The following is a 14,938-nucleotide window of genomic DNA, read 5'->3' as shown; positions in this document are numbered from 1 at the left end:
GGCAGCTCTCATGCCTACTTCAGCATTTTTTCTTGCTGTGGTTGTTCCACCTGATGAGGATTGCTCGTGTTGCGATCGAAACGTCGTGATTTGTTTTATTTTTTCAACCTGACTTTACCGAAATAACCAAAGAGTATTACACTAATATTTTAATTTCCGATTTTTTTGCGAAAACAACAAGTTGTAACATAATTTGTTTTGAACATTCAAATATTACCACTACATTTTCACCATCGATGTGACAACAGTGTAAGCCTAGTGGTAATGCCGTGGCTAATTCCAGATGCTGCTTTGAATTTTTATTATTTTTGGTAATCGGTAGAAAACTGAAGTGAACAAATAATTGAAAGAGCAAAGAATTAACAATAAAATTTTATTGAATTGGCAATAAAGATACCTCACTTATAATAAGACATGTTGGCCCAAAAGTCAAGACACGGGTTATATTTATTTTAACAAATCACAAAGGGTAATTTTATTTATTTTAACATGTTCAAACTGACTTCCATTAATGTTAATGCATGCATGAATTATCTGTCGAAATGAATGTAGGCATTATTTAAGATTAGAGGTGTAATCTTTGAACATTCAGCAATTATGTTTAATCTCAATTCATTCAGGGTTCTCGGTCGAGTATTTTTTAAACGAGGGATTTGAGATGATGCCTTAAAAAAAAGAAGAAAAAAGATATTAATAATAGATCAAATATTAACTTAAATCATATATAAACATGTTAATGCCAGTGTTCAAATAAAATAACCACGTGTCCTGACATTTGGCCCACCCTGAATATACAGAACAGAGTTAACAATGGCATGTGCTGCTTTAACATCACATAATAAGAAAAATATTTCTACAAATAGTAACAACTGTTTTCTTTACCACAAACCAGTGTAATAATAAACACGTTAACATAGACAGGAAATATAGCTTTAAAAATTCTAAGCACACGTTGGTTAAAGCAGGTGTTAAATGATAAAAAAAAGTTGCATTATAAAAAAAAATCCAGCTTACAAAAAATATTTTTAAAAAGCGAGTACATGCACACCTGACAATAACATTCCATCTTTAATGTCACTCCTCACTTTGAGTGTGCATATGTCCATTTGGGACTGAGAGGCTTATATTTTATTAGCTCCATTTGTTTACGCTGTGATTTGTTAATACCTTGTTTTAAATACAAGACTGAATCCGTTTTTATTTTGCACGCAAGATTCATATCCTTGCCTCTACACATACGTGAATCGCGCAGTACGAGACTGGGAAACAATAAATGTTAGTGCATATCGGTATCGTACTCCTTTTGGGGGTACATTTTTTCAACCTCGCTCACAAGCCCTTGAATATAGTCCTTCGGCTGCAGCACTAGCAACAGTTTGGTGGTACATTTGTTCAGGAGGCACCCAACACGCTGCAAAGATCATAAGCAATAAACAGCAAATTCTGCATTTTTTGTGGAAATCGCAAAAACCACTGGCGATGAACTTGAATTAAATCAACTGAACTATTTTATAGCGATGTAAAGATGCCATCATGAGAGACATTTGCCAGAGTGAATTTAGGTTTTACTTTTACGAAAATACGACGATAAATTAATCGTAAATATTACAATGTTTTTGTTAGATTTTTTGTTTTTATGTATGATGTGCGTATGCATCTATTTGGGAGTGAATGGCTTACCTGAGTGGAATGTTTATCAGCAGAAACAAGACTGATAGAGTGGAAGTTAATCTCCGTTATTTGCCAAGGCACTGTTTTCTGGTCCGTGATGCATATTGGTAGATTTAATCCATGTTGTGCTATCACTGAACGAGGTTTTATGTGCTTGATCTGAAAAGAAAAAAACATATAATCCCTTTTTTCCAAATAGACTTCCATATTTTCCCATCGCTGTATAAACTTAGTCGGGTGTAGTGTGTAGAAATGCAATAGCATTGCGAACATAATGAATGAATCTCCTAAAATCAGTAGAATTTGTAACATGGCGCAGATTCCGCAAATGTGTGAAAGCACAGATAAGTTGGGAGGCAGCTCTAATCAGCAGAAAAACAATTTCCCAAACTCTGTGGTCCTAGATTTGGATGTATGGCCAACTCCATTAATGGGTGTTTATACAAGTTCAATTTCATTTATTCGGTATAGCCCTGTGAGCCATTCGGCTCTTGAATCGGGTGCAACCGCAACAAACAAAAAACAAAAACATGAACAAGAAAACATCTTAAAGTGACTATGTGAAAACAGAATATCCAAGAAAAGACAGCAAAATATTGCAGAAAAGGCACCGTACACCAACGCTGTGTGCAAAAATATGTGAAGGCGTGACATACCACAGGTCCTTCGGTCTCTATCCCCCAGTCTTCGTTTTCAGTTTTGATGGCGAATAACAATTTTCCTTGCGGGAGACGAGCAAAGGTGATCGGAATCTATACACAGAAGTGTGTTAGTACTATGCCAACGGCATATATGCAAACATCCTCAACGTAAAAATACTATCCTCTTTGGTTTTTTCGGTAAAGTCACGTAGGTTAAAAAAGGAAAACAAATAAATTAAACGTCGTGATTTAAATTCCTTGCAGTCACGAAAGCTTCAAATCTAGAATAAAAATACCACACAGACACCAACTTTCCGATACACTATATGATTGTGTGCATGTGAATATGTATATCATCCAATCAGAAGTAGTGAAAACATTCTGAGAAAAGGATATTAAAATATGCAGTCTCATCCAATATTATTTTAATACAATTAGATTTGATGAAACCGGCATACAATGAGATGTATTCTATACATAATGTACCCAAAATATGCATATGTTAGGTTGAGCCAGTTTTTGTCTCATGAAAACATCTTGACCACCATGCATACTGCATGAGATGTAAATTTACTACAGTATACATATTTCCTAATTTGTTCTCCAATTATTAACGTGCAAAGGTTTTGGCTGATAATTTTCAATGATCTACAGGGCTACTTTGACCCTTTAATGGTTAAAAACATGTTATGCAATAGTGTAGAATGTTACAAAATTTGAAAAATGTATGCATCCAAAAAAGAATGGCATTTCCCTTATAAACTGTTCAAATATCTTCATGTATACGTGACAAAACTCTAAATATATATCTTGCATCGCACAGGCAGCGAATGAAATAGGTCAATTCATTGAGCGTGTCTATTAAGAGGCGGACGACGTTCTTTGGACAGATTCGTCATCTAGATGCCCGCACCCCTGCACATCGGGCACTTCGTTTGGCGGTTGATGTTTGAATCGAGGATCACGACCCCCGTGGTCGCCCTGGCAACGCACGCAATGGCAGCAAGGGCAGCAGTTGCTACCCTTGCTGCCACGTCTATTAATTCACTGCTAGAAGATGGCCTGCCCTGTCTGTGTCAATCACAGGAGATTGTTTGACCATAGTTCACCACACTGGTCAGTACAGGTTGGTGAAGGAGTGGTAGGCAAGGACCAGTTTGTAAATCACTCACTACTGATGTTAGCTGTGGCTAAGAATAGAACTCATGTAGCCAGAATAATGGAACTGTTTGCTAACCACTGTACCACCACTCCCATGGGCACCATATTAAGATAAGAAGAAAAGGCTCTTTAAGCAAGCCTTACCAAATGTTTTTCCCAGAGTATGATGTGACTATATGTACTGTAACCTAAATGGAAACGAACACATTTCAACATGCAATATCATTGTGCCGTTTCGCCTTCTGGTGTGTTTCAGGTGGCACGACGTGTTCTTCGGCGTGATACTTCTCTCCATGCGTGGGGAGCTTCTTCGGGAAATGAATTTAGTTACTGAAGGAGTTTCCAGCACATAGAGAGAAACATAAGGCATCGTGCCGAACAACACGCGCTACAAGCTGCAAAAACATCGGAGAGCTGTTCAGCACCATTGTGCAAAGCGATACCAATAGTAAACATTTACCTTATTTTTGGCGTAGCGGTTTGCAAAGAATAAAATATCCTCGGGGTTGTGAGGTTTCATTTCACCCACGGTGATGACCCAGTCGCCTATGTGCAGGATTTCACTCAATTCCGAACCTGGGTCCACCTTCCAGCCAGCAACACTGCATCCAATCGTATTCGGTCAGAAAAGGTCAGTGTGGCCGGTTGGATGCGTCTTCTTAATCGGATTGACAGTTCTGTGATGCGTTTTCGGGTTGCACAACAGGTTGTTCAGGAAGAAGTTCCCAAGATATGGAGTGAATTGTGTGATATAATGCCGAACAACGCAACAGGAAAACACACCACAGGGATGGAAACCTACACAGTAAGATTGTAAACTCTTTCCCATACACTTTCTCGTATGCACTATCAGGTATTAAGTGTTATATTCCTTAAATTATGAAAGTAGAATGTAGAACTGTGCTCTCTCATGGCAGTACTTACCATATTTGTTCCTGGAATTTAACAAATGCAATTTTTTCTACATCTTGCAGAGTGATACACTTTGAAACCTCTTTCATGTCTTTTTCAGATTCCAGATTTCTGTAACAGTGATGCCACATTTCATACAGGAAGAAAGAACATTGTTCATGTTTTGCAACATCTATATTTTTTTTATTGCAAATTGTATATATATTAATCTTGTTTACCCAGGAAATCCTCACTGAGTCTTATCACAATTTCTTACGATATATAATCCCAAATTAATAATTTACAAGTATTTTTTTTTTATCAGCAAATTTGGACCATGGCACCAGCACACAAAAGCCTACTTTTGCGAATTATGTCATGGGATCTGTAACGTTCACCGTGAAGTCGACGGTCGTATTAATATAGTGAATACACACCACAGTAATAACCAGGGCGGCCGTTGGATTCGAGCCATGAACCTCTGCAAGAAGCGGCGAACGCGCCGCTACTTGGCCACGTCACCACCCATAATAATCCACGCAGAAAACGTAGAACCCACGCTTGTGCCACAAGGTGAGATGTGCCCACAGTTGGTTAGCTATCGAGTGTTGTGCAGACATTGCAACAGCACTGAGGCCCACTGATTGGAGTGCTCAGGCCCCAGGCTACAAAGAAGGCGGGGGGCAGGGTCATTTTAATTCCCTGCACAATGGCCCATGCCAACCACACTACGTCAGCGTGTTTAATAACTTCATACTGATTTTTTTAAAAGCATTATACCTCAGTATAGATAAGTAATATTTTAAAAAAACTGTTTTCAAAACACGCTTTTATTAATTGTACTAGTAATGGCAGAACTCCACAACTCCAGGAAGTGGCCCCGAAGCTTGCCATAACGAACCGTGGTGATATACAGCCAACGTCAGTTGAGCGTGGACAATTAGACCCAAGCCGAAACATAACATATAAAAAAAATTATGTTGAAAAATATATATATTTTTTATGATAGAATATAGTATTGTCATCAGTATGACATAAGTATACCAAGTTTGCAGTCGATACCACATTGGGAAGTTACAAGATTTGAGGATACAACAACAACAACAGAGTGAGTTAAAAGAAAGCGTGTAAAAAAATAGAATAGGTTTTACCCTTTGTGGTAATATAACAGGTGTTAAGATGTTAAAACACCAAATATAAACCTTTAGCAAGGAATCAAACATCTAAACACCTGTTTAATTGCGAGAAAGGGTAAAACTTATTATTATTTCTTCAAACTTTGATACTGGCAAAAAAAGTCCCATTATACCTTAACTTGCGATTTAAAGCGTCTGAGAACATTCCCGTTAGTAGTTTATCATCCCTGATATTCACTGGATATGATCGTGGATCAATGTCTTGCATGTCGCGAGCCGAATGCAGGAAACCCGTCTCTTGTTGTGCGACCGTCATGCTCTCGGTCTGTCTACAGCAGTGATCAGAACATGGTCTGGCCTCTGGGACATTCAATGTGATGAGCTCCATTGGTGCATTGTGGATGCTCGGACCCTTTGACATATGTGAACATCATACAACAAATTAAATAATTAATATTTGTGACATATATCAACAAAACAATAATACATTGTACAGAATAATATCAACATTTAATAATTATCAATCCGATTCACAAAATATTTTAGCAAAGTCTTATATTGTATCGAATGTCGCGGTGACTGGTTCAAGCTCATGGCATGGAAATTGAACGTTCGCAATATTCTTAAATAATCCCCTCCTCTGCCGTTAGTGAACGACCATTGTGGAAGAGTAAGCCCACTCTGTATACCCTCTAGAGGGGGCTCTCTCAAGCTTCTTCTCGTGAAAGCCATTCCACATTTACCTTGACCTATTTATGTCTGCTCATAGTTCCTTACATTTTCGCTGGACAGAGGCACCGTGAGCTGCCTATGACACGAGCAGAATCCTCCTTTGAGACACGGCGGGCATGAGACGGTCTTTTGAATGCAAATCTTCGGTGGGTGATTCTCTATATGTGTGTTGACCCGCTTCAGTGGACTTGGTCTCACATTCATGCACTCGTATTCACTCTGTGAAAATATATGTGTCGTATACGTAACAACATACTGGATATATATATAACATTTTACGCCTAAGATCAAATTACCTGGAACCACTCTCTTCAGATCTCTGATGCTAAGTAGGCATTGATTCTAGATTTGAAGCTTTCGTGACTGCAAGGATTCATATTCTTAGGTTTTTTCGGTAAAGTCACGTAGGTACAGCAAGCGTGCTGTGACGGTTCCACCTAAAGACGGAAGCTTGTGTTGCCTCCGAAACGTCGTGATTTTTATTTTATTTTTTATTTTATTTTACTTTTATTAATTTTAATTTAAAAAATTTACCTACGTGACTTTACCGAAAAAAGCCTAAGAATAAGTTGGCATTGAGCCTGCATAGTGCTTGGGTGGGTGACATCCATGAACAATACAAGTGTGGTGGTGGGCTGCTGTGAGGTTACAGTGTCAGCAGAGAGCAGAGGGTAGTTCAGCAACATTTATTGTTGCAGATTTTCCTCGCTTCATGCGGTTCCAAAAAAGGGCGCACAAAGTGAAAACACACGAGACAGCTGCCGCCGAGTCGCGCAAACAGTCCCACAATGTTGTCCCACGTGTGACTGAATCCGGATTAAGCGAGGCAAACCTGTACTTTACTTTTATGCTTCAACGTCTATGCCACCAACCCTCACCAGTTATCTCCCCCACTGACCAGTGTGGAAACGTACAATATGTTTCACGACCAATGCTATGATTCATAATAGATTTTTGGGTCGGATCGTGTAAGTAAAGTGTGTGTTGTACACCCTCCTCCACCCTATGCAGCCACTTAATAAAGATGTCGCGTGAACAAATGTGCCAATGTATTACTGCCTCAGCACACCGGCATGTTGGGGAGCAAGCCAAACATTCAACAACAATTGGGTGCAATGTTTCGCTGGTAATTACAACCAGAATCATCAGGCAGTTGCCAGAATTGTTAAAACGTCCTCCAGCCTTGGACCTTTATTAATCATTTGTTCATTCCATCTCTCATATGACTGTAACGTACATAGCCATTTTGCCTCTTGTTAGCAGATGAGAAAAAGATAATAGCTTGAAATTTATGTTTGCTTTTTCATGAAAATCAAATAAGTATAATAATCCAATTAGTAATGTACAATTATTTGGAGATCGGCATTCCACGTGTAATTTCATAAGTAGCTAACTTAATGCGGTGATAAAAATATAAACATCCGACATGGTATCATTACTCACCTTTGACATTTTAATTTTCTCTAGTTCCAAGTACCACTTTTTTGTTTCCTCTCTGATCATAAAACATAATGTAGAAACATTGCACAAGTGAACAGATGCAGTATATTTCTTAACAAAAGTTACATTTATGACAATTTAAAAAGAATAATGTAATATGTAAATCACGTGTGGAATGTTAATTCTGTTATATGTTTCCTATTTATAATAGAGGTGGAACAATTCACCCCTAAATGATTTAGTAATTGCAACACGTTGTCGCGATTCAGGGTAACCATTTGATTAATTATAGATTTTTTAAAAATACATAACTGTGAATAATAGCGCCTCTAGTGGCTGCTTGGGCAATGAGAACCGATTGGACAATATCCGAATTGAAACATATCACTTTCTTCCACTTGTGATTAGAAGCATGCACCGTCTGCTTTACAATCAATATTATGCAATGAAATATGTATGAATCACTATGCTGCTAATATATTACTAAACTCTTTTATTTGCCAGGTAAAGCCCACTGAGCTGTATAGCTCTTTTTCAGAAGCGACCTGGCCACAAATGACAGCTCAACGAAGTGGCTTATCGTGTGAAAATGTATAGCAGCCAAATAATCTAAACGCATGTTTCTAAATGTAAAGGGAAAAACCGGAGGACTCGGATACAAATCTACGCAACCACGGGAAGAACATGCAAACTCCAAATATACAGGCGTCAGGGTCTGGATCGAACCCATGACCTCCTGCATACCAGGTGACAGAGATAACATCTTGCCACCACAGCGAGAATATCGATAAAGCTCAATTTTAATCTCACCAAGGTTCATTGCAAACCTTATTCAAGAGAGCAGCATGGGGGAGGGCCAATTTCCGAGACACACATTGGAATTATCTCCATGAGTTCGACGTCCAAGGGAAGACCTAAGGCCAGATGGTAGTATACTGTTAGGACACATCTTGGAAGTTGCATATCTGCTGTGCAACAACTGTGGAATCTACCAGAGGGTGGAAAGCGTTGTGGTGGTATCATCAACTTTGGCCATGCTGACATCTTGGTGACATCTTAATCTTGAAGGTTCGCCACTTTGCACATAGTTTTTAATAGCCAATGATACAATTCATAAGATATTTTTGGGTTGTTTAAAATAAATTTCGTTGTGGGAATTGTTCTTCAACTTACCCTATGATGAAACAAAACAATTGGCGTTTGGTTAACCATTTATACAACATGTGACGAGTTAACTTGTTGGGTTGTGGAGAGTTTTGACGACACCAACTTGTCCATATCATTAGGTGGCCTAACCCAAATATCAATTATGAATCAAGCAAGGTTCATCTCTATTCACAACCTGGAAGCAACTGCAAATGGACTGCACGACGAGTTGTGTAGAAGACTTTGGCCTACCTATCTTCGGCGAAGAGGAAGAGCTCACGGCTTTCTGTTTTAAAATATATAACGGATTCTGTTCTGTGCATGATCACGCTTGGCACAATGAGCCATACATCACTGACTTCAGGGATATCTGTCAGCTCCTGCAGACTGAAAATAGCAGAGAAGCGATGTCAATAAAGTGGGGCAACGTTTCTGTTAATTGGTACATCTGAAATACACCCAAATGTCATTACATAAAAAAACATATAATGTCCAGGTTTCATTGCTAACACAATAAAAAACAACTATTTTACACAGCAACGTCCTGACCATTTTCTCCGGATTATAAAATTCTCCAGCAAGTAAGACAGATCCTAAAATTGTGCCGAGAGTCAATCGAGTTATACAACACAGGACACACACTGAGTGGATTCTAAGAGGCACCCCCAACTCTTGCTTTAAAAAATAAGGGGGGAGGGGGAGGAGAAGTGTGTCTAATTATAATCAAGATAATATGGTAAACATAAATATAACATGGATGTGCCAATACAACTGATGCTATTTGCTTACGTTCCTATTTTAAATTCCCCAAGAAGAGGCTTTCCTTCCTTGAATTCCTTTTCGTCTTTGTAATATTTAAAGCTGTAACTGCCTTGCTCATTTTGACAAAGAACACAGTAACGTTTCTTCCAGGAGATCTGCACAGAGAAAGAACACACATATAAAATGATTTCTATATCAAATAGTAAATGACAATTTAAAACATTTAGTTACAGGTCGTGGAGAAAGTCATTGGAGAAGAGTTGAAAGAGGTTTATCTAAACTTTACCAAAAGTACATTATTTTATATCGCATTCCATATATTTAAAACCATTATTTGAACTTGGAAATACTTCTGATCAAATACAGATTCAATATTAAAAATTATCATCGTCTTTTGTATAGCGCCCTAAACACCAGGACAACTCAAAACACTTTAAATCACGTCTCATATATTAAACAGCACCCACAGTGCTAGCTGTCAATGTGCAGCACCTGGACTGCAAGCAGGCGTTAGTATGCCAGTAGAGGGTGATGATTGTTATGAAAAATCCTAATAGAGTAAGGTGCAGGTAATTTCCGAATTCGGGAAAAAATGTGGACCCTGACTCTGGCACACAAATGGCCTGCTCTTGCGAATGACGTCAGGGGACCTTCAACGTCCACTGTAAAGCAGACGGCCGTGTAGTATTATGGGTATTACACCTTCAGTAATAATCGAACTGAAAAATACTGCAACAAGTATCGCTCTTGTTGAGCATTAACATTTGACAGCATCTCTAAGGGGCAGAAATGAAATAGTTCATTGCAAAACAGTCATAACATACCGATGGAAAAACAAGTATGTCGATATTTATTACGAAAAAAGGAAATATTTAACTGGCAGCCCTCGAATTAGGAAAGCAATTCGTTCCTGAGACCCGTTTGTAAGTCGAACGGTTCGTAAGTCGGAACACAGTAGTCTACTGTATATTTAAATGCCCACACAGAAACACTCACTCCCAGCACGAGAATGATTCATTACATCTCGCGGAGGATCGCTCAGCTGAACACATTATTGCCGCGGTTCAATTTTCAAATGATGGTTCGCGTTTTAAGTCAATGTTGAAAAACATTTCATGGAAGCTGCTTCGTAATTGCGGGTGGAGAGGGGTAGCATCGGTTCAGATATCATTCCCAACTGAAATCATCCATGGCCGGGAATAAAACTCAGGTCTCTGGGTTCATAATTTTCCACCTGATAAAGTTAACCTTTGCTCCCAATCCATACTCCGCAAGTATGAAATAAATAATTAGACAAATTGTATCCTCCATATATCTGTCTGTGCACATAAACATATGAAAGTATTACTTATACAACCCAGCAGTGGCATGACATTCTGGGAGTACATCGTTTCAGCAGCAATGTTTCTTCACAAGCGAACTCTGGACTGGTTTCGACATAGAGTATCTCATCAGTAGTCAGGCTTGCTTGAATCAATGCTGGTGAACTGCCAATATTGCAGGCAAGCAATCTCCTCTCATGATAGGGGGTTCCCAGTTTGACACAAAATTATTAAATGCGGTGTCTACAACTCAAAGTAATCATTTGCGCCAACAGACGTAGCTTGACTTGGGGAGCCGAGTCACTTTGATAACCCAGCCAACAAGTTGCTCACCGATATTTTGAAGACAATTTTATTTGGAGGAGGAGACTTTCTCAAATATCCTTCGCAAATGATTTTTTCTCCCAAACATTTTGCCATTGTCAACCTCACACCGTGAAATGAGCTATCAGCAGGCCACGCAGAAAAAAAAAACATGCAATTAGCTGAAAGATTAATATCCGACTTTAGTGCCAAGACATATTCTAATCGTAGCAAAACATTAAACCACAAGGAAATTACAAATGCAACTTCGGGTTGATATTTCCGCAATACTGTATGCAAGTGTAGTGGTGATACGCGCTGGGGTGGCGATCAGGTGCCAGCGCGTCGTGATTGGATGTGTGTGTGGTGACGCGCGCTGACGGTGAGGGATCAGGGGTCAGCGCGGGATCGTGGGTTGTGTGGTGCTGATTGGCTGGGTGCCGGTGACGCGCTGGTGTGGGAGTGATCGGGTGGCAGCGCGGCGTGATTGGTTGGTGAGTGGAAACACGCGCTGGGGGAAAGAGGATCGTAGAGATAGCGCGTTGTGATTGGTTCGCTAAGGAGCGATGCTCGCATCGAGGTCCGCATCCGCTCCGTCTCCCGGGAGGAGGGACTATATAAGGTGATGCGCACAGGCGCACGGGGAGAGTGTAACCAGCGAAGACTGAAGACGGAGAGGAAGAGATAGGGCCCTGCGGTACCTAGTCCCGCAGTCCTGTGAGGACCGGGACTCTGTGTAACCCAGAGGCGGAGTGTAGGGTGAGCATGCAGTGTCAGCATGCAGAGTGTGTAGCCAGAGGTATAGAGTCTACACGAGACAAGTCTACACAAGACGAGTGATGTGTGTGTAGCCAGAGGTATAGAGTCTACACGAGACAAGTCTACACGAGACGAGTGATGTGTGTGTAGCCAGAGGTATAGAGTCTACACGAGACAAGTCTACCTGAGACGAGTGATGTGTGTGTAGCCAGAGGCATAGGGTCTACACAAGACGAGTCTACACGAGACGAGTGATGTGGGTGTAGCCAGAGGCCTAGAGTCTACACGAGACGAGTGAAGAGTGTAGACAGAGGCAGAGGGTCTACACGAGTCAGGCACAGTGTGCTATAAGAAGAATAGAGTTACGAGTTGTACCGGTGTATGGTGACCGTACTCGGAAGAAGAGAGACCACACGTTGTATCGAGATAAGTGAAGATTTAATAAAAGAAGTGTGTTACCCGTCAAGGAGTTTCCTGCCGTCATTTCCAATACTTCACAAGTACTGTAATATCAATGGTTGTCTTTTCAGAAAGTTTATCTTATTTTCCCGAGCTTCATCATCATGAGCCATGATCAAGCTTTGGGGATTTTGGAAAACAATGGGACAACTGCAGCATATATATGTATTAAGGTAAAGATTAAAGGTGCAGCCATGATTTGTCTCGCCAACGCCACTACTGGCAAAATGGCCTCCATTAGAGGGATCCCTAGAGAAGCTCTAGAGAGTATTGTTGACATACTCTTGCATGCTGGCCAGACGTCTTGGAATAGGTAGGAATACCCACACTTTACCCCACCACAAGCCAATCAACTCTTTGTGGTGTACCTATTTATACTGCTGAGTGGACGGAGGTTGGGGGGGGGCGGGAATTCAAAAACATGCCCCACTTTTTACCCTGCACCGGGAGATCTTACCGGCGACCTTTGGATTGCAAGTCAAGCGAGCTGACCACTATACAGCAGCATCCCGCATGAATATATGTACGTATGTTGAACTTCTTTCAAACCGTGCGTAGCCAATCGTGCTACTCAGAGGTGCCGGGGAAGAACAATAAACTAAACACAAACAGCAGTTCTAAAGAAATGAGTTTTCAATCTAGATTGAAAAACGCGTAGATCCAGTTGCTTTCTAATATTGGAAGCAAGGGCATTTCAGATGGCCGCAGAAGCGCATCTGAAAACGTAGAATTGCAACATAATTATTTTCCTGATTGTACTACACAGAGATAACGTACATGCTACATTTACATACATTTGTATGCATTATGAATGTATAATTTGCCCCGTATTGATAATTTAGGCACTATTAGTAGACATTTGGTGAGTCTGTGAAGGTCAAAGCTAAGTTCAGAATGTGTGGTGGTGCTGCTTTTATTCGTGCGTATGAAAAAATAATGACATAAATTAAATACCTATACATCACAACTATTGTATTTAGTGTACCCGTGTTGATATTGCAATTCTGTAGAGCATGTTAAACATTCGTAATTTTTTACAGTTTCGTATTTTAACACATGAAAGAGAAACGCAATTTGTTCAAAGCCATAATTTTTCATCTATAAATGACAACAGAAGCAATAATCCGTGTGAGAATGATCAAAGGTATGAACTCACCCGGAGTTGCTGTGTAGTCGAGTGCTTGTCAGCTCGCGTTTAATTTTTGTTAAAAACCTCCGGGTCCTCCCAGGATTGCTCGAGAGCTGGGTGATTTTTTTTATCGGCAGGAAATTCCCCCCCCCAACCTCAGCTTTATGGTTTTATGGCTTTTTTGGTTGGTAATGTGGGTAATCAGATGGGAAACAACAATTCGGGACTGACTTTTCTCCAAATGAAAAGTGCATATGAATAAAACCCTCAGTCACGTTGTTGATGCAAGTGTTCCACTTGTCACATAGTTGCTGTAACTTTCAGCGAGTTGATTTGAAATTGGCTCCTGATGTACAGCAATTATAGCGCGTTTGCAAAATGCAACGGATATGATCACATGTTTTACAGCATAAGCATTCGGGACACATGGTACATATATCCTGTTCAATAGCGCCAATTTTATTGTTTGGTAACTATATTTTCAGTCTGCTGTGTCAAATATTTATTCAGAAGAACCGTTGTGTGTAATTTTAGCTTCACATAGAACACGAGTAAACATGTATGTAGTGCACATGTATGTAGTGCATCATTTTAAGCTTTTGGGTGGAGAGGCGATTTAAGGAGAAAATAACAATACATCAAACTCAGTATTAGAAGCGATTCCAAAATCATAGTATGCACTTCACAGTTGTTCTACATGTGTAAATGTTTGTTTTTGTTATCAGCTTACCAAAAACGTGCACACGTTTTGTTGGTTTCAGGCTTAACACCACAATATGGTTTGGGGGGTCACAAAGGAAATGGAGACTCTCTTTCCAGTTGTTATCGTTATTTGCAAAATGCGTACACATACGCTGATAACAAACAAGAAACAGCACATGCTGAGGCTCCGATACTCAAGTTATTTCCTCTTTTATGATTAAACTAGAAAATGATACAACTGGACAACCAGAAAGAAAGCAATCGATTACACTTACCTATGAAAAAAGACACGTTCTATATGATCTTGTTTTGCATGTAACATATTGCAATATATTTCGATTTAAAGCTTTCGTGACTGCAGGGATTCATCTTCTTGGTTCTTTCGGTAAAGTCACGTAAAAGGGAAATAATAAAATAATAAAAATAAAACATAATAAAATCATTCTCACGACGTTTCGGCCACAACGCAAGCAACTTCCCCCTCCAACCCAGCTTAAATATACGCTGCCAAACCTGGTGGTGTTCATTCAGACACTGTCTTTCCGACAGACCTGTTCTTCACCTGAGGACGGCTGCTTGCGTTGTGGCCGAAACGTCGTGAGAATTATTTTCTGCTGTTTTATTTTTATTATTTTATTATTTCCCTTCTACGTGACTTTACCGAAAGAACCAAGAAAATATATT

At 39.8% G+C, this 14,938-nt stretch overlaps 1 protein-coding gene across 2 annotated transcripts; it reads right to left on the bottom strand.

Annotated features, from left to right (window-relative positions):
• Positions 1 to 359: 359 nt before the first annotated feature.
• LOC144721589 (uncharacterized) lies at positions 360 to 14,693 on the bottom strand. Of its 2 annotated transcripts, none has more exons than XM_078599333.1 (12): positions 13,580 to 14,693; positions 11,236 to 13,139; positions 9,608 to 9,735; positions 9,071 to 9,205; positions 7,676 to 7,727; positions 6,278 to 6,451; positions 5,674 to 5,912; positions 4,398 to 4,496; positions 3,934 to 4,075; positions 2,328 to 2,423; positions 1,681 to 1,830; positions 360 to 665 (listed from the first exon to the last, which is right to left on the bottom strand). In XM_078599333.1, the coding sequence occupies exons 2-12, from the start codon at positions 11,377 to 11,379 to the stop codon at positions 531 to 533; spliced, it is 1,494 nt and encodes a 497-aa protein (XP_078455459.1). In that variant the 5' UTR covers positions 11,380 to 13,139; positions 13,580 to 14,693; the 3' UTR covers positions 360 to 530. The 2 variants fall into 2 exon arrangements, with proteins under 2 accessions (XP_078455459.1, XP_078455458.1); XM_078599332.1 differs by having other exon boundaries at positions 360 to 1,411; positions 13,580 to 14,384.
• Positions 14,694 to 14,938: the final 245 nt, after the last annotated feature.

Source organism: Lampetra planeri, chromosome 12 (assembly GCF_965212315.1).
Source record: "Lampetra planeri chromosome 12, kcLamPlan1.2.h2, whole genome shotgun sequence".
In the NCBI taxonomy this organism is placed as follows: Eukaryota; Metazoa; Chordata; class Hyperoartia; order Petromyzontiformes; family Petromyzontidae; genus Lampetra; species Lampetra planeri.
Note: the sequence above shows the minus strand (reverse complement) of the source record. Positions and strands in the feature narration are given on the sequence as shown.

Coding starts and splice junctions, on each gene's coding strand:
- LOC144721589 (XM_078599333.1), bottom strand. CDS start 11,379: ATGTTTTTTTTTTCTGCGTGGCCTGCTGATAGCTCATTTCACGGTGTG. Junction 6,452..7,675: donor AGAAAATTAAAATGTCAAAG/GTGAGTAATGAT, acceptor ATATTTTCACAG/AGTGAATACGAGTGCATGAA. Junction 4,076..4,397: donor AAATTCCAGGAACAAATATG/GTAAGTACTGCC, acceptor GATTGGATGCAG/TGTTGCTGGCTGGAAGGTGG.